Source organism: Antechinus flavipes, chromosome 1, assembly GCF_016432865.1.
Source record: "Antechinus flavipes isolate AdamAnt ecotype Samford, QLD, Australia chromosome 1, AdamAnt_v2, whole genome shotgun sequence".
Lineage (NCBI taxonomy): Eukaryota > Metazoa > Chordata > Mammalia > Dasyuromorphia > Dasyuridae > Antechinus > Antechinus flavipes.
In genome coordinates this window covers 10,871,838-10,898,753 of record NC_067398.1, presented here as the reverse complement: position 1 = coordinate 10,898,753, position 26,916 = coordinate 10,871,838, and the positions used below count along the sequence as shown (strand labels likewise).

The following is a 26,916-nucleotide window of genomic DNA, read 5'->3' as shown; positions in this document are numbered from 1 at the left end:
AAAGCTCTAAAATCAGGAAGACCTGAGTTCAAAATGGACATCACACACTTACTATCTACCTGTGTGATCCTGGGCATATCACTTTACCTCTGTCTGCTGCAGTTTCCTCATATGTAAAATGAGGCTCAAAATATAAGAAAACTATTGTAAAGTGCTTGGTGAACAATAGCTAGTACATATCAAGCACTATATGTTAGTTAATATTCCAAGCAAATGTCATCCAAATGCTTTTGATGTCTAATACATTGAAAATGCAAATTTCTGTATTTAATGACTTAATTAAAAATTAGAAAAGATTTGGAATTCCAAAAAACGCTGGTTTCTTTTTGAAGGGGATTCGTCTCAGTCAGTAAGTCAGTCAAGAAGATTTGCTTGTCTTGTTTTGGGGATTTGTTTTTTTTTTTTTTTTTGGGGGGGGGGGGAGGGAGAAGTTACCAAGTGCCAGGGACTATGCTCAGCATGGGGAATTCAAAGAAAGGCAAAACAGTTTTTGCACTCTCATACAGTTTGCATCCTAATAGCTATGTAGTCAGTCAGTTAATCAACATTTGCTAAGTACCTACTATGTGCCAGGCACTATATTAAGCTCTGGAAAGCTCACAAAGAAAGGTAAAAGATGGCCCCTATTCTCAAAGAGCTCTCAATTTAGTTAGGGAGATAACATGCAAACAATCATGTAAATCAAGCCTTATACAGAATAAAATGAAAGTAAAGAACAGAGGGAAGGTATCCGGATACAGAGGGATTGAGAAGAGCTTCCTCCAGAAGATGGCAGCTTAGCTGATATTTGAAGAACGCCAGAGGGGTCATGAGATAGAGAGGAGGGTGAGCATTCCAGGCATGGGGGTACATGGCGGAGTTGGATGGGGGTCATCCAATGACAATGCCCAGAGGCGGCAGATGGAGCACCTTGTCTGAGAAACAGCCAGGAGACCACTGTCCCTAGATCAAAGATTTTGTAAGGGATGAGGGTGTACATATGGTATATTCACAGAATTAATGGCAGGAAATCCCAAAGAGAAGGGAAAGGGAAGAAGCAGGAAAAGCTAGGAACATTAAATGGAATTTGAGCTGTTAAGCACAACAGAATTTGAAGGTGAGGAATAAGGGTCATTCTAGCTGTGGGTTTCAACCAATATAAAGGCTTGATGTTAGGAAGTGGAGTCATCTGAGTGATTTCCTTCCTTTCTGTCCCTTGCTGTGGGATAAGACTACCAGGTAACAGAGATATATGGGGTGAAGTAGGTACAGGGGTCTGAGAATCTGAAGGCAATGAGAATCCAAAGAGGGAATAAAGTATTTGAATGGCTGCCCTGTGAAAGAAGGATGATAATTGGTTTAGCCCTTCCTGACATCAAGCCTAACATCATCTACTAAAGTCACACATCCTGCTCTCTCTTCATGGAGGGGATAGTATTTCTGTTACTTCAATAAAATTCTGATAATACATAAATAGATAAAATATAGGTGATAGATGAAAGTTAAATAGATGATACATAAATAGATGATAGATAGCTAGATGGAAAAAAATAAATAGATAGAATAAGATAGAGATATCCTTAACATCTGCAAAGCAAGTGACAAGCATTATCTCCTTTGAGCCTTATGTACTCGTGGTGAAGAAGGGACCCCAAAACTCTAAAACTCCTTGAAGGAGAAAATCTTCCTTCTAGTGAGGGACCCCACCCAAGGGAAACAAGACAGTTTCATTCTGTTATCTAGGTGGGACTAATTCTGTCCTGAGCAAAAGAATTCCAACCCTATTCAATTAAAGAAACTCATTCAATTCTATTCAAATTCCAGCTCAAGCTGAAACCCTGCTTGTAGATGAGCCAACTTGGGACTCCACCCACTGGATCCCACTGGAGCTGACCTTCTCCCGCTGTCCCCGTCCCCACTGAGACACCCAATATAACAGCTTCCTTCAACAAAGGTCTTTTGCAGATGGATCTTGGTAGCTCCCTTTGCTGCCAGGACCTTCTGTCCCCTGAGAACTACATTCTCAGAGCAAAACTCCATTTTCCAATTCATCTGCCACTTGGTAAACTGATTTCTATCTAACAATAAAGTTTCATTGTGCAACTAATAATCCAAGAATGAGTCTGTCCACTGAGAACTGCATTCTCAGTGCAAAACTCCATTTTCCAATACATCTTCTACTTGGTAAATTGACTTCTATCTAACAATAAACTTTCATTGTGCAACTAATAATCCAAGAATGAGTTAATTCTTTCACTCCTAAAACCTGCGGCCTATTTAAAGGGGATTCTTAACAACTTTCTTATAGCCACTAATCTAGACCACTCAAACAGCATCAATGATATACCATGAGTCTCACTATCTATATATAGGTCCCATTATCCCTATTTTGCAGAAGAACAAACTGAGCTCAGAGAGGTAAGAAGACTTGCTTATTGTCACAAAGCCAATTAGTGCCAGATATGGCATTTGAACTCAAGACTCACCTGATTTCAAATCCAGACTTCTATCCAGCAGCATGTGGGTGCTGTCATCTTAGCAAAGGTCAGTGAGGCTTGGGGATTCCTCACTATTCTACCTTTTAGTGACATGTCTCTATGTTCCTCTACTCCCAACTCCCCTCTTTTTTAGCTAATACCTACATTCTGCAATACGATTGTCCTGCAAGACAGCTCCATTTTAATTATTTCTTCCTCTAATTGTTTCTAAATGAGAGAGTCATGGAGACTGATGAGGAAGTGATGAGAAATAGCTTCCATGCACCTTTGCATAATGTTGTGTTCTCTAGAGAGGAACCACTGGCTGGTTGCCAAAAGACTTTGGAGCCAAGCAGAGAAGCAAGGAACATATAGGTACACTTCTGCTGGAATAGAAAAAGGGAAAAGAGAAAAGACCAAAGATCCATGTTATGGGTTGCTTTTCTACATGATCTTTTAAAGAGATGTCCATACAAAACATAACAGCTATTGCTTGGGACCCTAGTGAGTCTTAATTATTCTTCTACTGTTTTAATAATAGACCAAAGAGTTATTAAAGTGGGTCTTAACAGTTCTTCCAGATAAAATGAATTTTTATTATTGTTTCTATAAACAGCCCAACCCTCAGAAGCTTGAATAGGGGATCCTACCGTCATTACTGCACACAAAAGAAACATGACTTTGATAAGAAACTCTAGCCTTTCTATGCAGCAACCCTAAATAAACCATTTATTTTTAAGTCATTTCAGTCATGTCCAATTCTTTCGGACCCCATTTATAATTTTCTTGGCAAAGACACTGGAATGATTGATTATTTTCTTCTTCAGCTCATTTTGCAAATGAGGAAACTGAGGCAAACAGAATAAAGTGACTTGCAAAGTCTCAATTAGCTGATAAGCATCTAAAGACCAAATTGAATCTTTCTGACTTCAGATCTAGTACTCTACCTATCAAGCTATCCCATCTGTGTAGATGTACAGTTCAAAAATATGAACTCCTTGAGAATAGGGATTACTATAAACTTCAAACTCCCCAAGGAGCTTCCTCTCTTAAATGACTTGTCTGAAGTTTATTTTAGGAAGCCTGAACAAAGAAAGGGTTGGGAAACTGTGACTTAAGCAAACTTACATAGCTGGTAGATGTCAGGGGTTAGTATGAATTTAGGAGTTTTTGAAGCCCAAGTCCACATCCATCCATCACCTGCTGCTTCTGGTCTACAATATTCTCCCATAAAGGGACATAAAGAATCAACAAAGCAAGCGATAAGTTATTACAGAAGTAATTATTATATTACATGTACTATAAGACTCTGGATAAGACATTGTGTTAGATGTTGGGAATAAAAATACAAAGGATCATGTAAATAAACCCTACTGTCAAGGAGTTTATATTATGAAGGAGAAATTAAAATTGTACATCTATACAAGTATTTATATGTGTATAAAACAGGCATGCACACATATGTATATATCATGATTTCTTCACCCATTCCCTAAATGAAGGGCATTCCCTCAGTTTCCAATTCTTTGATACCACAAAAAGGGCCACTATCTATATATTTTAAATTACATTATAGTAAATGGTCTAATTTATGATTAAAAAAAAACAAAACAAAAATAAAACAGAAGTTCATTATTTGACAAAAACTGCCAAAAAAAACTAAAAAAAGAGTACAGAAGAAACTATTTGTAAATCAATATCTGACACTATATAGCAAGATAAGGTCAAGATAGATACCAAATTTACACATAAAGGGTAATACCATAAACAAGAGAGCATGTTATAATTTATATGTCAGATTTATGGATAAGGAAAAAATTTAGGACCATAGAAGATATCGAGAGCATTACAAAATGCAAAATAATTTTTTATTATTTAAAATTAAATATATAACATATAAAACAAAATTTAGAAGTTAAAACTAAAACATAAAATTATATAAAAATAAAAATATAAAATTAAATTTAAAAAAATATATAAAAATCAAGGAAACCAAAATTATAACAAAAGCAGAAAACTGGGGTGGGGGGGAATCTTTGTAACAAGAATCTGTGCTCAAACATATAGAGAACTGAGTCAAATTCATGCCATTCCCCAGTTGATAAATGTTCAAAGGATATTTTCAAAGGAATTTTCCAAATCATAAACCAAAGTTATCTATAGTCATATGAAAAAAAAAATGCCCTATTTAAGAATTGATTAGAAAAATGCAAATAAAATAAAACAACTCTGCGCTAATACTTAGCAGATTGGATAATGTGACAAAAAAGGAAAATGTTGGGATTGGGCGAGAGGGGAAGTGAGAAAACTGGGACACTAATGTACTTCAAATGTTGAAGGAGTTATGAACTGATCCAACCATTCTGGAGAACAATTCGAAACTATGTCCAAAAGACTATAACACCATATATTTTTTGATCCAGCAATACCTCTGTTAGGTCTATATCCCAAAAATTTCCCCAGAAAAGGGAAAAGGACCCCCCTGTACAAAAACATTAACAGTACTTGCTTTTGTTGTTGCTAAAAATTGGAAATCAAGGAGATGCCCATCTATTGGAGAAGGGTTAAACAAGCTGTGGTTTATGATTATAATGGAATATTATTGAGTTATAAGAAGTGAAGAGTAGGATAATTTAAAAAAAAAAACTGGAAAAATTACATGAACTGATGCATACCAAAGAGAACAGAACTAGGAGAACATTGTACACAGTAATAGTAAGATTATTCTTTGAAGAACTCTGAATTACTTAGCTATTCTCAGCAATACTATCACCTATGACAATCTCAGAGGACTAATGAGGAAACATAGTATCTACCTTTAGAGAAAGAACAAATATTAACTAAATACAGACTGAAACATGCTATTTTTCATTTTCTTTCTTTTTTTTTCAAATCTTCTTATACAAAATGACATATGGAAATGGTTTACATAATTGCAAAAAGAATGTTTTTTTGTTTTGTTCTGTTTTAACATAAAGGTTCTTTTTCTTTTTCTTTTTTTAGGGACTTTTTGGGAGACAGTGCTTTGAGATATCTTTGGAACTTTTAGTGTGAAATGCCCAAAAAGTGATGTGAAAGTGAAGCTCAGAGGAAAGACTGAGGCTGGATTTATAAATTTAGGAGTTGTTGTCATCATAAACATGATAGGTTTAAAGACACACCTGCATTTAGCTGTCATGATGTGGATAATGAACCAGCAAAAATCACCGAAAAGAAATGTCCATAGAAGTAGGAAGAGAATGAGGAGAGTCATGAAATCCAGAGAGAATAAAATGTTCAACAGTATCAACGACAGCAGATTGAGAAACCACTGCCCAATTTCTTACTTGTAGTCAATCTTTTTTTATTTATGAATATAATGTTTCTACATAGCATGGAAAAGTAAACCTTAAAAAAAAAAAGTTTATCGAGTTCTGTGATGTCTAACATCTGCACCATACCACTGTCTTGTGCCATTTTCTCTAATTTCTTGCCTGCTCTATCTGTGAAGATTTATAGGAAACCTAATTCAATAACAATTGTTGAGTATATCCTTAAAAACTTAAGTCTGATATACAATGCTTTCAGTCTTACTGGGAACTGTCCCTTTGAGGCTAGCCCAGAGTAATTAACTTGGGGGTGAAAAGTAAGATAATTAAAAACAGATAACATTTACATTTTGAGGGAGAATTTTGTGAGAACACAATTGAGTCTCCATGGGTCTAAATCTTTTTCCTAGCTTCTCCCATATCGAGTTTCTTAGGCGTATACCTCAATTACAACATTTTACCCCCGAATCACATTCCACATACCATCCATAAATCTAAGCCAGAAAATCACCATGAAGAGCTTTTCCATTTGACCCATGGAACAGAGAAGAAACTGTAAGCTTCAAGTTGCCCTATATTGCTTTTGCTGTTATAATTTTTGCTATTACATTTATGTAGACCTAGAACTAAATTGGGGAGAAGTGAGTTATGTTGACCTTTGGAGATTTAAAAGTTGTTTTAAAGATTCTAATTTTTTTCCCTGAAATAAGAGCTCATTTATTATGATAATTGTTGTTTTTAATTGTTATTGTTACTAATGACAACCATTTCTGAAGCTTACCAGAAGTGACTGGAATATGGGACAAACAGTGCCTTGGTCACTAGTATTCTACAATCATCAAGTTTCCCTTTTCTTTGACCTTGAAGAGAATTCCTTCACTGTTTCATGGGATTTAGGTAGAAAAAGAAACAGCATCTCTTGTTCATCTTCTGGTTTACCTTAGAGTGCCTCGAATGGAAGGGTTCTATGCTGGAACTAACCGACTGAACAACATAGGACAAGCTTCCTTACTTCAATAAATATAGTCCTGTCTACTATCCTCCAAAAAACCTTCACTTGCTCAATCCATCTGAGGGAAAGTATTAGTTTTACTGGACTAAGAAAGCCTTTTTATAGAAGATGACAATTTAGCTTGAGTCTTGAAGGAAGCCAACGAAGCTATGAAAAGTTAGAGAAGTCCATGCATTAGATACTTCCTAGTTACAGTATCTGGCACATAGGAAGTACTTAAAGAATATTTGTTAACTCATGTGGAAAGAGAAACAAGAAAAGCCATGTCACTGGCCTGTAGGCTACATAGAGAGTGATAGGTATGAGGAGACTGGAAATGTAGAGAATGGCCAGATACTGTATGACATTTAAAGCCAAACTGAGAGTTTATGTTTGATTCTGGAAGGCATACGGAACCAAATTGAGTGGAAGATGGACTGGAAAAAGGAAGCTGTGACCAGTTAAACAACCATCAGTTATCTAGGGATGAGTTGTTGCCCAGTGGAACGGCTGTGTCAGAGGAGAGAAGGAGGCGAATAAGAGATTTTAAAAAGATAAAATCTATGAGATTTGGCAACAGATTGAATATGGATGTGGGAGAGAATTTGAGATCAAATTTGATACCGCAATTGTGAGCCTAGCTGACTGAAAGAAAGGTGGTACCTTCAACAGTAATAAAGATGTTAGAGAGAGATAAAAATTTTTGGAGGAAAGAAAAAAGTTTTTTATACAATTTTAGATATTATATGTGCCCTATGCACTGGTGCTAATGAGGTCCTGAATGATGGGTGTGGTGGGCAGAGAGAAACTGAAGCACTGATAAAAATTATTCTCTGGGGCAGGCAGGAAAAAGGCTCTAGTAGAGATTAGTTTAGTTCTATGATCCCATTCTCTGTTGAGGTAACCCAGTCAGAAATCCAAGTTATGTCAAGCCCCTGAGGCTAAATTTTTCCTAAAAATCTGCTCATGGCCCATGGCTTCAACAGAGCCCTTCTATGGGTCAGTCTGCCACAGCACTCTGTAGTGCCTTCCCTTTTATCCTTCCAACCTGCCACATGGTATCTCCTAACCCCACTGTGCTTCTCAACCACATTTCTCCTAATAGCTAACTCCATTAGGGTACTAAATCTTTTTCAGGATTAAAGCTGCCAGCTAAGGGCATGCCCCAGCTTCTTGAGGTATTTCCTTTCTCCTGGTAAATGGCAAGTTTCACTAGAGAACTTGCCTTTTCTATAAATCCCCTTTCTATGCTCTCCCAAGTCTATGCCATATTTACCCTTCTTGGTGTCCACTGTATCCCATCATTTTGTCTATAACTTTTTCCCTACCTTTTGCCAAAGAGAATGGCCATTGGGAATTCTTCACATGATGGAGCCCTAACATTTGGTGCTTCTCCTAAAGCACATCACGGGAGGCCACATCAATGCTACCTAGCCACCACCAGCTTTTTGACTGAGAGAAGAAATCTTGGGAAGTTCTGGAGCATGACAAACCCTTTCCTTGTCCTTTACACCAGATTTCATTGGGTTGTTGTCCTTTGTGTTCAAGAAAGGACCAATATGACATCACGATGTTGGGATCAAGGTATGGTGCGCGCGACTGTGGCTTATCAGACCCATATGAGCTTGGAAGGTTCTACCCTAGTTGGGCACAAATAGCCCTATGAACATCTGGAATGGAGATGTCTCTAAATTTGCACATCTCACATTGTTTTTGAACTACTGCAATTCTGCTTTGCTCATTGAGCCCAATGGCTTCTTTGATGTGGGCATGTCAAGCTTGGCAGTCTTATGCCAGTGTTTCCCATGCCTCACAAACAACTCCAAAGTTCTTCAGAGTCCTTAGTAATGTCCTTATAAAATGTCCTTTACTCCAGCTACCAATTAGATGGAGCCATGAAGGAAGAGGAACTTATGGCAGCAAATTCTATGGCATCTGTTCACCATATTGCTGTCATATCATTTCTTTGCTGTTTTTTAATATCACCATTAAAAATAAATTGTCAGGTCTGATGAATAAGGGGTAGTTTGAAAAAAGGGAGATTTCTAACAGTTTGATGGGGCCCAGATTAAAGACGAAGGGGATTTTCTTTTGGGGGAATTTTTAAGATAGTTCCAGTCATTCTTCTGTTCTGTTTAGAACCTAGAGCCAGCTAGATCAGATGCCAATGATGTATCATGCATTGATGATTTTTAGAGTGGGTATATATGCCATCTGTGGGAGGAGAATGGACCAGTAGTAGGTTGCTTCTGTGCAGGTTGAGTGCCTTCTGTTGTGCAGAAAGAGGATAGCAAAAATGGTGAAAACACGCTCACAATAATTACCATTGATAAAATCATCGAATTGGCCAACTGGGGTAGTGCCACCTGTTCACCAAATTATACACTTACTTTTAGCTGAATCAATTAATTAACTAATTTCTTACATGACAGCCCTCTGTTCTTTATAAAGCTTAGATAGCAGAAGTGGGAGTGGACACAGCTTTAGGAGCATGACTATATGTATCCCTGATCCCAACCATTCCATAGCTCATATTTTTCCAAGTCAAACCAAATCAAAAAGAATTTATAAAGTGCATGGACTATGTTAAGTGTTAGGGATGTAAACAAAGGTTTAAAAAAAGTGCATCCTGACTTTGAGGTTCTGATATTTTAATGCAGGTGTTATATGCCTGCATGTCATGGACCAACAGTCTCCAAAAAAGATTAATAAATTGGAGGTCAATGGAGAGCTGTGTCATAGCAGAAATATCTCCCCCATCACACAACTCTAAAGAAGACATAGAATAATAGATACATTCAGGGGGGAAAGGAAACCAGACTGGAACCAAAAAAAAAAAAAGTGAAGAGGACCTGCATGGTCTCAATGTCAGAAGAAAAAGTCGTGTAGCCCATTGGTTCAGAACCCTGAGATATCCTTATGAGAAGCTGTGCATTGTTAGTAGAGGACCCATGTCCTTCTGAGAGGACGTGAACAGTTAGGAGAGGACCCATGTTCTTCTGAGAAGACATGGACAGTTAGTATCATGGGCATAGATGGACTAAGAGCTACATCAGGGAGTGAACATTCAAATATGAGATCTGAGATTCATTCAAATCTTTGAATACTGCCTCAAATCATATACAGAGAAGGTGCTCAGAACCAAAGTCAATTGCACTCTTTCTGTCATGACTGAAGCATCTAAAGTTATAACCACATACCCAACTAGCCATATTACCTTCTATATATATTTAAAAGCTTACATTGTATATCCAGTCAGTTAAATATGGACTTCTTGAGGGTGTGTTTGTTTCCATTCTGACTTTGTATTCTGACATCCAGGATGTAGTAGATGCTTGGTAAATTTTAGGATTTTATTGTAGAATAATAAAGGTTGCATTTGCTAGAAATTCCAAACTTGGGCAGTGAGTACTTATCAGAATCTCAAAGTCAGAAAGCATTTTTTTTCTGCCTTGTTTATATCCCTAACACTTAACATAGTCCATGCATTTTTTTTAATTTGATTTGACTTAAAAAAAAAAAAAAAGTGAGCTGTAGCATGGGTGAGGTCAGGGATACATATTGTCCCCTAGAGTTACGCTCACCTACTTACCTCACATCCTTGCTATCTGAGCTTTATAAAAAGCAGAGGGCTGTCATGTAAGAAACTTATTAATTAATTGATCTAGTGAAAGTATAGTGTATAATTTTACCACCAGGTGGCACTACCCCAGTTTGGCAATTTGATGGTTTTATCAAAGATAATTTATTGTGAGTGTGTTTTGTTTTTTCACCATTTTGCTACCCCCCCACCCAATGGATGGATTTAAGTCTCTAGAGGGACTGGGAAGTAGTAGACAAAGCAAACGTGTTTTTGCCATGAGATAATGGTATTCAAGAAATTCACCATCTTTCTAATTATTACCATCTAGAATCTCTTTTGTGAAGATAAATGCAACCTGAAAATGATCTCAGAGAAGTACATATCATACAATAAGTTTCCCTGCCAGGACACAGTTTCAGGATTTAGTTTTATCATTTTAAAAGAGAAATCAACCACAATATTTAATAGCTGTTTTCACCAACTAAAAAAAAAAGTGGGGAGGAGTATTTCTTTGTCAAGACTTTCTGATGAGATATAATGGGAATCAATTTTGAAACCTGTTCTCTTTCTGTTGAATCAACGAATGCCTGTGATTTCCATTTCTTTGTTAGGATGACAATAGACAATTCCCAGCAAAGCTGGCACCGAACATCAGGCTTTGTCCGTATATCTAATGAGAGTGCAGATCTCTAGCAGGCAAGAACTGGGAAATGCCCCAAATTGCCCGTATCTCCAACAAGCAGGTGTTGAAAGATATAAAGAAAGTATCTTTTGGTAAAAAAAAAAAAATGAAGGGAGAAAAGGAAAAGATCAAACCCAGAATGGCTCTCTATAATGAATCCCCAGAACTCTACTGGCAAGTCGACGCGGTTGCAAATTCTTCGTGGTCTTGGGGCTAGACCAGAGAGAATGAAAATAGCCCGTAGAGAGTCGATAACTAAGATAAATAAGGAGACAGAAAGAGGGCACCTAACTGCCCTTGAAGTATCAAAGTAATATGGCCCAGCTGAACCACATTTTTAGGTACTGAGAGAACTGAAGGTTTTAATTGCTGAGGCATGTTTGTGGATATTTGGAAGTTTGTGGTGAATAGGAAAAATACTGTAGGACTGGAGAACAAAAGTCATAATTCTCAAGAAAACAGAAAAGTATGGCATCTAAAAACAGAGGCCAGTGACTTTGAATCAATTTCTGTCAAAATTCTAGGGCATATTATTAAAGGGATAGTGGATCAGCAACTCAAAAAGAAAGCAAAGATTATAAAGGATCAGTATGACTTCCACAGCAATAGGAGTGCTATACAAAGAGTGAATATGGTGGATGTAGAGGTAGCTTCAAACCAAAGCTTGGTTTGAAACTCATGTCAGGCCATCCCAGTCCCACACATCCTGACTGTCTGAACAAATCTCTCCGTGTGAGCAATTAAGATTATAAATTGAAGAGAAAGTGAGAAACTGCATTGTTAAGAGGGAGTTTCCTCACCTGGGAGCTCCATATAGCAAGGAAATCACAGGTCCAGTCTCTAACCCCTATACAAGTACTATTTCTTTCTTTCTTTGTTGACAGGGTTACTATTTAATTTTGATCAGAGAAAGCCTATCAGTGTAGTTTACATAGATATTTAGTAAAACATATAACAAAGTGACTTTCAGTATTTTGTTTCTATGAAAAAAAAAAGATCTCCAGGATTTTAATGAACTTCAATATATATGCTTGAATTTGAGTCCCTTGTATGATCTGAAAAGCTTCCCCCAAAAAGAGTAGCTTATGTGATTATTTAATAGTCATGGCAAAATACTTCCTTTAATTTATAGAGTGAAAACAAAGGAGATTCTATAGCTACATTGTGGACAAATATGCCTCAGGTGAGCTGGAAGATCAGCAAGTAGGGGGTGATTTGTAGCTCGTTTATCCAGGACATTTTAAAAAGTAGACACTACTGGTAATGTATGTGTTGAGTATGACAAACTGTCATTTCCTTAATAATCCTGAGTCTTCTCAATTGAATGGTTTCCTTGGCATTTTCCAACCTAACTCATCTTTTGACTCTTCCAAGCCACATTCTTAAATATCCCTTTACCCCTCTCCCACAGAAGCATCCATTCCTACTCATCCCTTTGCCTGCCCTAGCTGCCAACACTTCTGACTTCTGTTTTTCATCTCTGCTCCTGATTCTGATGGATTTTTGATTTGATGAATTTCTGCCCCACATCAAGCTCCCTAATGCCAAGCAGACAGTTGCTAGGTGGTAACCATTATACCCACGCATGTGACTTAGTAGATGGGTGTAATAAATCTGGACACTCAATCCCCATAGATAATATATAGGACAATATTTGACTAAAGGCAACGTGTTGATCATACGTAGCACATATAAAAATCTAGGAGACATTTCTGAAACATTGAGCATCCTAGACAAGGACTGTACCTTGGGAGAAGAACTATAGCAAATCAGACTTTAAATACTCATTGTTCTTGATTAGCTTCAGTAAGGGAGTGAGGAACAGGTGCATGTACAAAAAATCACAAATAGAATGTTGAAAAAATCCTTTCATATTGTTTTGTATTTTACCCAGACACATGTTCACATGCACTCATCTCAAATTTCAATTGTTTAAGACATTTAAGATAGAAAGCATCTTACTAAACCTATCCCATCTTTTCATTTTAAAAATTTTTTGAGGATACTATCAGCCCCAAACACCCCACTTCATAATTTGAGATTGATTCTGACTTTTTTTTCCTCTCTATTTCAACCCCCTGCCCTACTCATATGAGTCAATTGATGGCTTATTGATTTTTTATCTCCCGCTTGATACCCTCAACACACACACACACACACACACACACACACACACACACACACACTTCTATCTTGACATGTGGCTACCACCCAATTCCAGACCTTCATAATCTTTCACTTTTATTAATGTAAGAGCTTCCTAATTGGAAGTTTGACTCTCCATTCTCTCCATCTCTAAAATTCAATCTACAAAAGATGGCTCAAATAATCTTCCTACATCACTCCCATGATCTAACTCCCAAATGAATTTTTTATATATTCTTTTATATTATTCCATCCATTAACATTGGACTGCTGTCCTTTTTTAAGCTTAATGCTCCATCTCCATTTTCCAGATATTTGCATACCTAGAATGTACTCTGCTTCTCAGAATCTTCATTTTCCTTCAAAACCCTGCTTGGATGTCACCTTCTCTGTATAATGTTTCCTATACTCTTAACTGTTAGAACTTTCTCCCCTTTCAAATTATCATCTATTTCTCTAAGTATGTAAAGGAGAATATAAACTATTTTGTTTTTATCTCCTCATCAGAGGATGTTATATTGGAGGCAATTGAAAAGTGGTTTATAATTGAATTTTGAAAGAAAACATGGCTCAAAAGAAGGACTGCTGAATTGCGAATCACGGAACCTGAATCCACTCTGCCATTTATTTATGAAAGACAAAACAACTTCTTTTCTGCTGTTTCCCAATTTGTGAAGCAAAGTTTAAATGTTTCTAAAGTTCTTTTGATCTTTAGATCTATGGTCCTTCAAATGGGTGTCTGAGTGAATCCTACTTTAGGAGACAGTGATCCATTACTTTTCTAGTGATGCTGATGATCTGTGCTGGAGTTCTCCTTACTAAACAGCTGTATGACCTCAGATAGCAATCTCTGATGGAGAGTGATTTGGAAGTCAATAGAAGGGGATGTTCCTTGCCAGGAGGTCGCCCATCAATTCAAGCCCTCATCCCATTTTCCCTCTTAACCTCCCACTTTAAGAGTACCAATCATCATCCCAGTCACATGTTTGGGTGGAAGTTGAGCCCTGCAGCCTTGCCAGAGCCCTAATGAGTGCAGGGTGAGAAGTGAAGTGTCTCAGCATGTTCCACATGTTTTAACACTGTTTCTGAAGGCCCTGGAGGCTATTAAATTTAATGAACCCATCTGCTCCAAAAGAGAGGTCCAAACATAATCGGTTTCCTCAGTGCCATCAAGTACAGATGGTATACCATGGTCTGTAGCCCCAGCAGGACCCTGAATGTTTCTCCTTATGAACACATGGCCTTTTCCTTGGATGTTTCCAATGTCTTTGACAGGCACTGGAGGTGTCTGGAGAGAGTACTGTACATAGGCTCTCATTATTGCCATGTCCTTACTATTTCCTGAAAGCCACCTTACCCGCCACTCCCCACCCCCAGCCAGTAATTAAGGCTGATTGGTAATAAAGCCTAACTAAAACCTTTGCAGAAACTTCTCCTAATGGCCTAGTTATAGCTTTCAAATGGACAAAGGCGGGAGCTTTGTCAGATTTCTGGAGTGTGAGTGTGAGTGTGTGGGGTAGGGGGTAGAGGAAGATGGGGAGCGAGACCCACACTGCTGATTTAATCTGCAAATGAAACCATACTGATTTCAAAGTTCCTATAAATGGCCTGTTGCCAGCCGAGGGGCTGGAGGTGATTGATGGGGGAGGATTGAGAGTGAGTTATTCTTACAAATGGTCCTATTCTAATTGGGGCTCAAATATTCCTTCCTTTCCTGGAGTAGCCCTTCTTTTTATGAAGGCCTCTGGCTGAACAGATCAAAGATCTTTGATGCTACCTTCTGCATCAGTTACTTGGCCCTAGGAAGCAGTAAATAGTTACTGCAGAAAGTCAACCAATTAAAAAGAAGATATTAAACATCTACTGTAAGCCAGATAATGTGTTAAAGAGAAAACAAAGAGAAAACGTTTCATGTTCAAAAAGCATGCATCCTAATGGGGGTGAGAATCCCTATATAAATACATATTTATATACCTTATATATAATCTATATATCAATATATAGATAAGATATATATACGTAACACTTAAAGTTTTAAAAACTTTAAAAACAGAGGCAGAGTAGGAAGGTCTAAGAAAGGAAGCCTCAGGTCATTGGAAGTAGAACTGGGAAGTCCTCCAGCAGAAAAGTACATTTAATTGATGCTTCAAAATAGTGAGAGATGTCAAGAGTAGAGGGACAGAAACATAAGCTGAATATAGAAGAGAATATACTGTCTTTGTAAGCCTGGAATTTTGTCTGCCATCCTAGATAACTGATAAATACCACTCAGTAGATTGGATCAGAAAAGGCTTCTAGAGAAGTGGCAATACTGGGAAGCAGATATGATAGGTCTATTATTTTTTTTTTCCATTCAGGAAACTGAAGTAGACAGAGTTTAAGTGACCAGGCCAGAGTCACACAACTAAGAAGGGTCTGAGGCTGGACTTGAAATGAAACCATTCTGACTCCATTGTATTTCTGAGTCTAGAGTTCCATCCATTGCACCTCTTAGTTGATTAGGGAGAAGGGAGTACATTCCAGGTATAAGTATATAGGAAGTTACCTAGAGCACTAGAGGTTAAGTGCCTTGCCCAGAGTCATATAGCCAGTATATATCAGGGGGTAGATCTTGACTTTAGGACTTTCTGGGTTCCAGAGGAAAGAGTATATCCTTTGTACCAGGCTGCCATTCATTCAGCAGAGAGGTTTATGGATTTTATATCAAATGCTGGCTGTGTTTTGTCAATTAACATATGATCTGTTATTAGCTTTCACACAATTAATAAATTTAACAATAATTCATTTTTTTTTTACTTTACTGAAAATGGAAATGGAAATTAAAAAAAATCATTAGGGTAAAGGAACATTTAATCAGATTGACACAAGAGCAGTGAGGCGATAGCCTGAGGTTGGGGAATCAGGATCACCATCACACTTTAGAAACCTATGAATTAACTTATGTATAATAAAAACAGGAAAACATGATGACTATCTTCAAGAATTTGAAATCTTGTCATGTGATTAGAATTCTTCTGCCTGGCCAGATATGGAAGAATGAGAAATGTGGCTTGATGTGATAGAACACTTACTAATAAGTCTATCTACAGACACAGAGGCATTTCCCTAATTTTATCATTGTTCATCAATACTTGGATTGACACTATTGATCAGAGAGATAGAAATTAAGACAACTCTAAGCTAACACTAAGATTAGCTAAGATGATAGGAAAAGATAATGATAAATGTTGGAGGGGATGGAAGAAAACTGGGACACTAATACATTGTTGGTGGAATTGTGAAGTAATCCAACCATTCTGGAGCACAATTTGGAATTAAACCCAAAGAGTAATCAAACTGTCCATACCCTTTGATCTAGCTGTGTTTCTACTGGGCTTATATCCCAAAGAAATCTTAAAAGAAGGAAAGGGACCCACATGTGCAAAAATATTTATGGCAACCCTTTGGGTAGTGCCCATCATTTGTACAATGGCTGAATAAGTTATGGTCTATGAATATTATGGAATATTACTGTTCTATAAGAAACTACCAGCAGGATGATTTCAGAGAGGCCTAGAGGACTTACAGGACCTGATGCTAAGTGAAATAAGTAGAATGAAGACAACATCGTACACAGCAACAACAGGATTATACGATGCTCAATTCTGATGAATGTAGTTCTTTTCAACAATGAGATAATTCAGGCCAATTCAAATAGACATTATGGAGAGAGCTATATGCACTCAGAGAGAACACTGTGGGGATCGAATGTGGATGACAACAAAGTATTTTTCCCTTTTTTGTTGTTTGCTTATTTTTTGTTTTCTTTGTCATTTCTTTCCCTTTTGATCTGATTTTTCTTGTGCAGCATGATAATTGTGGAAATATGTATGGAAGAATTGCACATGTTTAACATATATTGAATTATTTGCTGTCTAGGGGAGAAAGGGGAGGAAGGGAGGAAGGAAAAAAAATAGAACACAGGATTTTGCAAGATTGTATGTTGAAAATTATCTTTGCATGTGTTTTGAAAATAATTTAAAAAACACCATTATTTTAAAATATTTGGATCGATCTTCAAGCTCAGGGCCTTCCCCCAAAAGATGACATTTATTAGAGACAAATATAAAGTCATTCCATTCCATTTAAACTTTTTATGAATTAAGTACAAGATGTTGGAGGTATGTTTAGACAAAATTCATCTAAAAAAAAAAAAGAAACTGGCTTTGCTGGACTGAAAGCTCAACATGAATTTACACTATGATATAGATTAAAAAAAAAAAAACGAGTCCAATTTATGCTGCCTTAAGAGATACAGGATGCAGGAATAAGAAGATGATGGTTCTGGTTTTTGTTAGTGTTTTGGTTTGATTGGATTTGTTTCTTTCTGTTCTTATAAGAACATATATCTTAGGCTGTAGCAAGTTCTGAGCACCATTTTTTTTTTTTTAAGACAGTAAAAATTCTGGAAAGAATTCAAAGAAAGGCAACCAGGATGGTGAAGTACATCAATCTGTTGATGGAACTGGTGGGGGAGGAGGATGTATTATTCTAAAAAACACTTGAAAGAAGTTAGGAGAAAGAGAAGAATCATATAGATGTGTTCATATATTTGAAAGGCTGTTAAAAGATACATTCCTGATCTATCTATTTATTTAGTCATCTGTCATTTATCTCTTCCTTTCTACACTTATTTTATTTGGTCCCAGAGGGCAGAATTAGAGTAGCATGAGTTTTCTTCAGGAAAATGATCTCATTGCTATAGTTGTTATTATTTATTGCCTTTTAAAAATATATTGTGTTTAATTGTGACCAAGTACTGAGCAGCTCAGTAGATTCCAATCTCCTTGAAAGCAGGAACTGATTTGTCTTTGCCTTTTATATGTTAATCTTCACAAAGATTAAATACTTTATATGTGTATGTCCATAAAAATAAAATATTTACTGAATCCAGTGGATGTGATCTATCTACAGTGTATGAAGGTTCTATGCCAGACTTTGGATGAAGACAATGAAATGGGGAAAAAAAAAGGAGGGCAATGAAGATGAAAGAGTAGGGGCTCCCTACTTTGAAAAGGAGGAATAAAATTCTACCCAAAAAAGAACTAAAGCTTGGATTCTTTTTCTGTAGGATTGCTTGTCCCTCAGGTGCTCACTTGGGCTGTGCAAATCAGTGTAGCCAAAAGTCTGTTTTTAGAGGGAATGATGATGAGTCTAATCTTGCCATGAACAGACAATTTCAAATAATTTTGCTTCAATGGATTCCTCTCTCCCAGGAGTATAACTGTTGAAAAGTCTAAAACAAGAATTTCAGATAAGCTAAATGAAATTGGGTGCTTTGAATCTATTATTTTTTCAATAACAAGTAGAAGTGCTTGATCTCAAAATTGGCAGAAACCATGGGGACTGCATTGACTATCCCTCTACCTGGAACCCTAAACTCACTTTCTCATCAGATATGAATGACTTGTAAACATTACTTAAGAGAAGGTTCTCTATATCATTGAGAAAAATCATTGCTAACTTCTTCTTGAAGACTTCTAATGACAGGGAAATCATTATCACCTAAGACCCTTTGTTTCATAGTTTGCCTGCTCTAGTTGTTGGGAAGATTTACTTCCACTGGTTCCCAAATCGAATTTTCCATAATTTCCATCTATTCCTCCTCGTTTTGAATCCTGTGGTCAAGTGGGACAAGCCTAATCATTCCTCCAAATAGCAACCCTTAAATATTTGAAAACAGTGGCTCTGTCTTCCTAAAATTGTGCCTACAGGCTGAATATACAAGTTATTCCCAGTGTCTATCTTGACTAAGGGACTCTTAAACCTCTAGTCTATTTAATATATTGAACACTTTAGATGTCATGCATTTTTTTCTGGACTTTGTTTCTTTCCATGAATTTGTGCTTGTGTCTATATGTGTCTATATACATATATGTGTGTATATTACAAGTATAATTATATTTACTTATACATAGTATATCGAGATCTCAATTTATCTCACCTTTATATCTCACCTATCACTTCTACAGATACCTATTTTTCCATCTTCTATGACCTTTCTTTTTTGTATAACATTTTTTTCTAACATCTATTTTATTTATCCATTCACATTTTCATCTATTTTTCCTGTATCAAAATGTCCTTTAATTCTCTAATTATCTTTCTTTTTCTTTTTCCACTTTCCTTTTCTAACTGAACTATCATTACATTTATTTACTGCAGATGTTGGCTAACTGAATCTATAGGTATATCCATTTTTTTTTAAATCTAAGATTTCCATAGTATATCTCACCACTGATTGCACTTAAGTTTTAAGATTTGACTTAAGAGCTTTTATTCCAAATACCCTCCAGTCCATGAGGTCTCCTCAGGGCTTGTCTGAAGACTTGTTTTGCTTGGTGAATGCATTTCTGCCTATGACAACTCATGCATTAAATCATATGTGAACCCACTGAGCAAGCATTGGTTAAGATCTATGCTGTGTGCCCCTTTCAAATTCAATAATTCAAGGACCTGTGAATTGCTCAGTGTGAATATTCCACTTATTGATTTCCTGGGGCTGAAGATCATCCTGAAGCCAGTCCTTTGCTTCTATGTGGTTAACAAGCCTAGTGCTTGAATAGTAGAGAAATGTCTCTACATCTGGCCTGTTGGCAAAGCCTTTCAAGGCTGATGGGAGAAAATAAGTTGTATAGCTAAACTCTGGGCAGTTCAGTCACCTGCAAGCCATGATGAGGCCTTCATCATATACTGGTAAAGATTTAATAAGTGCCTATGTAATGATTTTGTCCTTTACAATTAGAAGTTATACAAATCATAAATAAAAATCAAATCATAAGGGCCCAAAGCCCTTAATAACAATAACAATAAATAACAATAATGAATAATAATGAAACAAGGACCCTTTGCCCAAATCTTGGTGGTGAAGGGATACTAAATATGGCTATTATCAAAATTGTTGTTCACCTTTAACAGTCTGTATACTTCTTAAGGTATTTAAAGTTTTTTGGACCACTACTGTATTTAAGTATAGAAGTCAACACAGATTTAGAAATATAGTGTTCAGGAAAAGAGTATTTCATTGTTAGGAGGAAGCTCAGTGGTCATTAGGTCCAATCCCTTATTTCCAAGAAAATCTCCGCAACAGATCCAACAAGTGGTCATCCCATTATTTCCTGAAGGCCTCCAAGGGTCACTAGATGACATATTAGGGGGAATATTTGATTTTGAGTTCAAATCTAGGTGCAGACAATTGGTATCTATGTGACCCTGGACAAAGCAATTCAACTGCTCTTAGCTCCAGCTTCCTCAGTTCAACCAAGGGGTTGAAGTCAATGATTAGTTCATTCCCATCTTTAAATTTGTAACTTTGCTAATTTGTAATCTTATCAAGTGGAATGTACTCCCGCCCAAGGCAGTCCAATCTACTTTGCAATTTCTCTGATTGTTAGGAAGCTTTTTGTGACATCAACCCCGAATGTCTCATGGTAACTTTCTACAGTTCCTAGTTCTCTCCTCTGGGGACAAAGAAAGTGAATTATTCTATGTAACACATGAAATATCTTTAACTGCTTGAAAAGGTCTATTCTGATCTCTCCCTCAAGTTTTCTCTCCTTCAGGCTAAACATTCTCAATTCATTCAATGTTTGAGCTCCTATACCATGACAGAAAAGTGCCCCTCATCCTGGTAACTCTTCTGCAGAGGCTTTCCAGTTCACCAAAGTCCTTCTTGTAATGGAGTCTCTATATGTATAAATGTAAGACTATAACTGAGCACAATATGCTCCATTGGGTATGACCTGTACTGAGTAACTAATACTTCTGTTGCCTGGAAACTACTCCATCTTTCAATGTAGTTTAGGATTGCAATCATATTCTCAGCTGTCACACTGTTATTGACTCAAAGTGACTGTCCCCCAATCTAGGTAGGGGATAGACAGTTGTCTAACCATGATTCATCCCCCATATTGTATTTGGGAGATTGCTTTATTTTAACCCATCTCAAAGACTTCATTTTATCCGGCCTATTTCCACTAACCTGTCAAGACTTTTTAGAATCGTGCTTCAGGACTGTAATCTATACAGTCCTCAATTTTCCTGCTGACAACCTTGACAAAACTATTAAATAATCAAGGGTATGGACAAATTCTCGAGTCATTCCACTGAGAGTGACTGTCCCTATTTTTATCACTGTGAGACAAAAGGACCCTCAGAGAACCCTGAACGTATTCTCTTGGCACATGGCTCCAAATGACTTGGAGATACTGACTTTCAGCCATGGAGCACCATTGGGTTTGAATTATATTGTGTAATGGGCCAGAACTCTGGAGAAAGGTGTTAACTCAGTGGAATTGATAAGACAATGGTTATCTAGTTTAGCATGGTGATTCATAGTTCTCTAGTTCAGTATGATTGATTTAATCTTACAACAAATAATAATCTTACAACAGTATAATGATTGGTTTATACTCACTGTAACAATGTAATTTTAATAGACTACATAAACTGAGGACAAACTCAGCCAGAGACGTAGAAGACTTGACCAGCCTTCCTGGTGGCTCTCCTGCCTCCTGTATTCCTCCACTAAGAAGATCAAGGCCCATCTGAAGGTTCCCCAGAAAGCTAGCCTGGCCCCAGGCGAAGGAGATAGACTGTGAAGGAGATACTAAAGACTTTGGATTTTATTCCTGACTATTCTTGTGATTATTCTGCTGAAACTAAGGCCCATTTGGAGGATCTCTAGAGTTCTGTCCCATTACAATATTGACAGAATTCATATATGGTATGTGGTAGGTTGTAAGGCTGATAAAGTGATGAATTTAAAGTCAAGAAGAATTGAGTTTAGATTTGTCTCAGATACTTATTATTGTTGAATGATCTTGGGTTAAGATATCTAACTTTTCTCACACTTGGTTTCCTCAGTTCTACAAGGGTGATAAAAAAGTAAATATAGGCATGGGGAGATGGAGATACTCGTGACCATGTATTTTTTTTTTTCAGAATAATGCAAAATTTTTTTAATCTTATTTGAAGGAAATGCCAAGTTCAGTTAGAGATTAGTGGGAAGAAATGTATTTTCATCTAACACATTTATGAATTTCTATTGCCTAGAGATCTTGGGTCCTAGATTCAAAGCTTTTTCAGAACAAAGAAGAATATTGGAGGAAGAGATGAGAAGGAAGAAGAATTTTTTTAGCAAGAGAGAAAAAAACTGTGATGAAAAAACTGTCACAAATCAATATTTTGGTTCTGAAATATTTCATACTTAACATTTGAGGGAAATGTCTTTAGCGCTGACATTGACTCTCGTGTGATGTGAAAACATCATGTTGGATAGTGTGAGAAAAACCATACTCTGGGATCACTCATACCCAGTTGGGATTACAAAATAAAAATGAAAACCTGGGAAAACAAGGACACATCCCCAGACAACCACTTTTGTGACAGCTGAACTCGATGTGGAATTTAATAGCCTTAGGCTCTGATAACCAATAAAACCAATATAAATACATCAGTCCAGGGAAATCACTTACACTTTTGTTAGACATTTTCATAGTCGAAGCACATGGCTGACACAATTATTTGGGCATATGTACTCACATACATACTCTTCTTTGTCTTTTTTTTTTTTTTTTCCCTCTGAGGAAAGGATTTTCAAATACAGGAACAATTTGGAAGATGTAGCTTCCTGAGCTCACTATTACAGGAAGTCATTCTTTTGACATGATTTAAAATTGTTTAAGGCTTTCCAACTTGATTAATGATTCTTCTACCATAAAAAGCCAGTATTTACCAAGGATTCCTAGTTATCAAATCTGCTTTTCTTCCCTCTTTGGCCCATCAGTGTGGTGCAGTATCTTAGAGAAATATTGAGCACGGAGCTAGGGTCAGATGGAATACCTTCTGTCTGAGGACCAACATGGTTAAATGTAGAAGTTCATCAAAAATGGGTTAAAAGTGATGCATTTCTTAGTCCCCATCACTAGTGAAGTCCTCCTCAGTCACATAGGAGCTGGGATGGATATTGGTGGAGGGGGTCATGATCCCAAGAAAATGCCTGAATAAAACACACAGAAGGATATCATCTAGAGGAGGAGAAGGAGGAACAGAACAGCAAAGGGCCCACAAATCTGGCTATTTGAGGACTGAGGACTTGAGGAAACCTAGAGGGAACATGAAACAGGGCCTCGTTTTGTTCTTTCTCTTTTTTGTCTGGCTTGTGGTGTTTATACCTAATATTATAATTAATAAATGCTTTTTTTTATATCCTTAGTGCTGAACACAATATTTGGCACACAGCATTTAATACGTGCTTATTGATTCACTGACTGATTGAAAAAATGAATAGATGATATGCTTCTTCTTATTCGAGGTCTTCAAACAAAGAGCAGAAGACAGTTTGGTACAATGGAAAGAACACTGGCTTTAGAGGATAACAACCCACTCTCAGATCTGGCTCTGTCATTTACAATTCTTTGACCTTAAACATTCCATTTTCTCTCTCTCTGACTCAGTTTCCTCAGCTATAATATGAAAGGAACAGATTACACCCTAACCAAAGTTCCTTCTACCTCAAGATACATGGTCCTATGAACTTAAATCATTGGTCCTGTGTCTTTCTTAGGGTGAAAGAAGCACAAAGTTTTCCAGAAGCAGGAAACCCAGACTTTGACCCCAGGGCCTCAAATATTTTTTATTCCCCTAGTGATTCCTAAAGGTGTCTTTTTTTTGTCACCACAAAGTAAGGACATGTAAATGATTCCCTAGGGTAGCAGGATCACAGAAGGAAATGAGGTTCATTGCTAACCTTTAGTATCTCAGGATCATAGATTTTAAGCTGAAAGGGGTAACAGAGATCATCTAATCTGACCTTCTGGATTTACAGATTAAGAAATCGAGGCAGAAGGGCAGCTAGGTGGCACAGTGGATAGAGCACCAGCATTGAAGTCAGGAAGACCTGAGTTCAAATCTGGCCTCAGACACTTAACGGTCCCTAGTTGTGTGACCCTGGGCAAGTCACTTACCCCAATTGCCTCAGCAGAAAAAAAAAAAAAAGAAAAAGAAAAAAGAAATTAGAGCAGAGAGAAGTGGTGCGACTTGCACAAAATTGCCCAGCTACCTTCCAAGAGAAAACAAAGCCTTAATATGATCATCAGTAATACCTCAAGATGAATATTTGTTTGTCTTCAGCATCAATGACCATGAATCCAATCCAGTCCAAAACAAATGAGTACATATGTAGTATTGCTCCCAATAAAAAAGCCAAATGAGAATGTTTTGTTTGAATATTCTCAAATAACCAAAATGAAGTTTCCCTTGGCTCAAAACATTATAACTACAAAACAGGACACACACACATACATACATGACATTATAGACAATACTTTCCACATTGTTCTGTTATTGAAATAATGACAAAGCTGATGTGGTTTTTGAACTCTCTATCAAGGATTTGGTTGGAGTACGCTCACTATTCCAGGACTCAGCCAATAACACCGTTCCAAAGGATGAGCATCTGGGTCAATGCCTTACTCCCATTCAGCCATGTAGCCAAGGACTGGTCCTATTCTGAAATGGTGAATCAAGGTCACAAGAAAAAGTTTTCACCCAAATCAGACCTCACTGTAAGTGGAAGCAGTTGTCTTTGTGTCCAAGTAGGTGCAAATCAAGATGCTGCTAGCTTGTGTAAACACTAAGGGAAAGAAAAGGAAATGAGCCCAAGGGAAGAAAGAGAATCTTCTTAATGGTGTTAATCAGACCAGTCAGGGATGTCCAAACATTCCAGGTATTAGCTTTAATGTCAGTGGTCCTTACCGACAAGTAACAATCAACTCCTTTAGGTAGCATGAATCTAATAATTCATTTTGTCACAGTCTGGACTATTTTTAGGATAATGTGCTAAAGGAGTCAGATGGTCACTCCAAAGGTCAAATGACAGCTCCTTGAGGGCTGACCACTCAGGTCCATTTCCAAGACACAGAATGATAGTATACATGACACGTGATCACACACACTTACAGTGCTGTCGATATACGCCTCTGTCCAGACCACATCGTGCTCCTGGTCAATGACCTTTGGCCGGCTCAACACATGAAGATACTCCATGACGTTCTCCTGCACGTCAGCCAAGGTGGAGATCTGAGTGAAAAAACCTGAGGGAAAGACCAAAGAAGCAGAATTTAGACAGAGGGTGGAGCCTGCAAGGAAGAGAATGAGCCTCTGTCTGTCTGACTCAAATTGAATGAATTTCATAATAAAAGGGTAAACTAGAATGATGGAAAAGAGATTATTTTGAAAAGTTAATTTTTACTTTTGAGATTCTTAAAGAGTGATTTGAAGAATTTCCATTTGAACTGAGAAAATTTATTACTTCTTGCATGTCTTTTGGGAAAACGTGTAGGACGTTTCTGTCCAATAGTATTCCCAATTTTTTTCTTCTCTCACTGTCTCTTTTTCTCGCCCCTACCCTATTCATCCTTTCCTTTCCTTTCTTTCCCTTCTCTCTCGCTCTTTCCTTCTTCCCACCATTTGTATCCCTCTTCTTCCCCCTCTATTGTAACCCTCTTCTTTTCCTTCTGTTAACTTTCTCTCCCTCTGATCAAAAGTTCTTAGAGCTCTCTCTCCTCTGAGTGTAGGGTTTGACTCTGGATCCCAACTCCCTTGCCTGTCCTTCACAGAATCTCCCAAAGACTTAAACAAAAGGACTCTGGGTATCCCAAGCTCCTACCCTCCTCTAGTCCAAAAGGGAAGGAAGAGATGGAATGGAAGAAGTGTGCCAACCAAAGGGTCATGGACCTAGGGCATTTTTAAACAAAGTTCAGCTGGTTTGAATTTGGTGTGCCAATCCCACACCAAATATGGGTTGTGCGGTTTCTGGTTTTGTAATGATAGCTCTGTAGAGTAATAATTAAAATGTATTAGCACTTGCTCATGGCCCCTCCTACCCTGGATGCCCTGAAAGGACAGATTTGCCCATCCTGGTGGGTTTGCATAACCGAATAAGGAGCTAGAAATGAGCATCTGGCACTGTCTTGACATCACAGTGAGCAGACTCCTTCAGCCGCCACATTCTCCCCAGAGGGTCACTGGAGGTCAGTTACTAGCAAAATATGTACAATTGGGAAACAGAAACAGAATAAAAGCTCTGCCATTAAAGAGCACTGCTCACATGATGGTTACCCTAAAGAAAATGACTGATCTCTCTATTTCTAAAGGCAAGTGGTTATTGGAAGATCGGCCAGTGGCCCTGCCTTCTTCAACTTTGAGATCTCTTCCTCTGGAGCAGTCTCAGAAACTCAGCAAATAATCATTGAATGAATAGATGGATCAGTGCATATATAGATGCATGGAGAAAGGAAATGGGCAAACTGAAAAAAAAAACTTACTTAACTGGGGCCACAGAATACATCAGAAGTGTGTCGATAACCCAGGTCTTTTGACTCCAATGTTAGGTCCTTTACCTATTATGTTCTTTTATCTGAGATGTTTATTCTTTGTTCATCATGCTCCATATCATACCATACCACAGTATTAGTGACAGTAGGACATAGTAGAAAAAAGATTTGACCCCATAGTCAGGAAGAACTGTGTTCAAGCTCAGCATTTGACACAAATTGCTATGTGAACTTGGGCAACTCATTTAACTTCTCAACTCTTAACTTCTCCAAGACTATACAGTGCAGATCTGCATGGCAAGAGACTTTTCAAATCACATTTTCCATATGGCAATGAAATCACAAATCTGAACTACCAAGCTTTCTCCATCTCTC

At 37.4% G+C, this 26,916-nt stretch overlaps 1 protein-coding gene across 2 annotated transcripts in view; it reads right to left on the bottom strand.

Moving 5' to 3' along the window:
- CACNA2D3 (calcium voltage-gated channel auxiliary subunit alpha2delta 3) overlaps positions 1 to 26,916 on the bottom strand; it is a 1,005,807-nt gene that overhangs the window by 321,689 nt on the left and 657,202 nt on the right. For both annotated transcript variants that reach the window (XM_051978988.1, XM_051978997.1), the window contains exon 13: positions 25,166 to 25,299. In XM_051978988.1, coding sequence (XP_051834948.1) covers positions 25,166 to 25,299 — 134 coding nt within the window. The remainder of the gene's footprint in view (positions 1 to 25,165; positions 25,300 to 26,916) is intronic.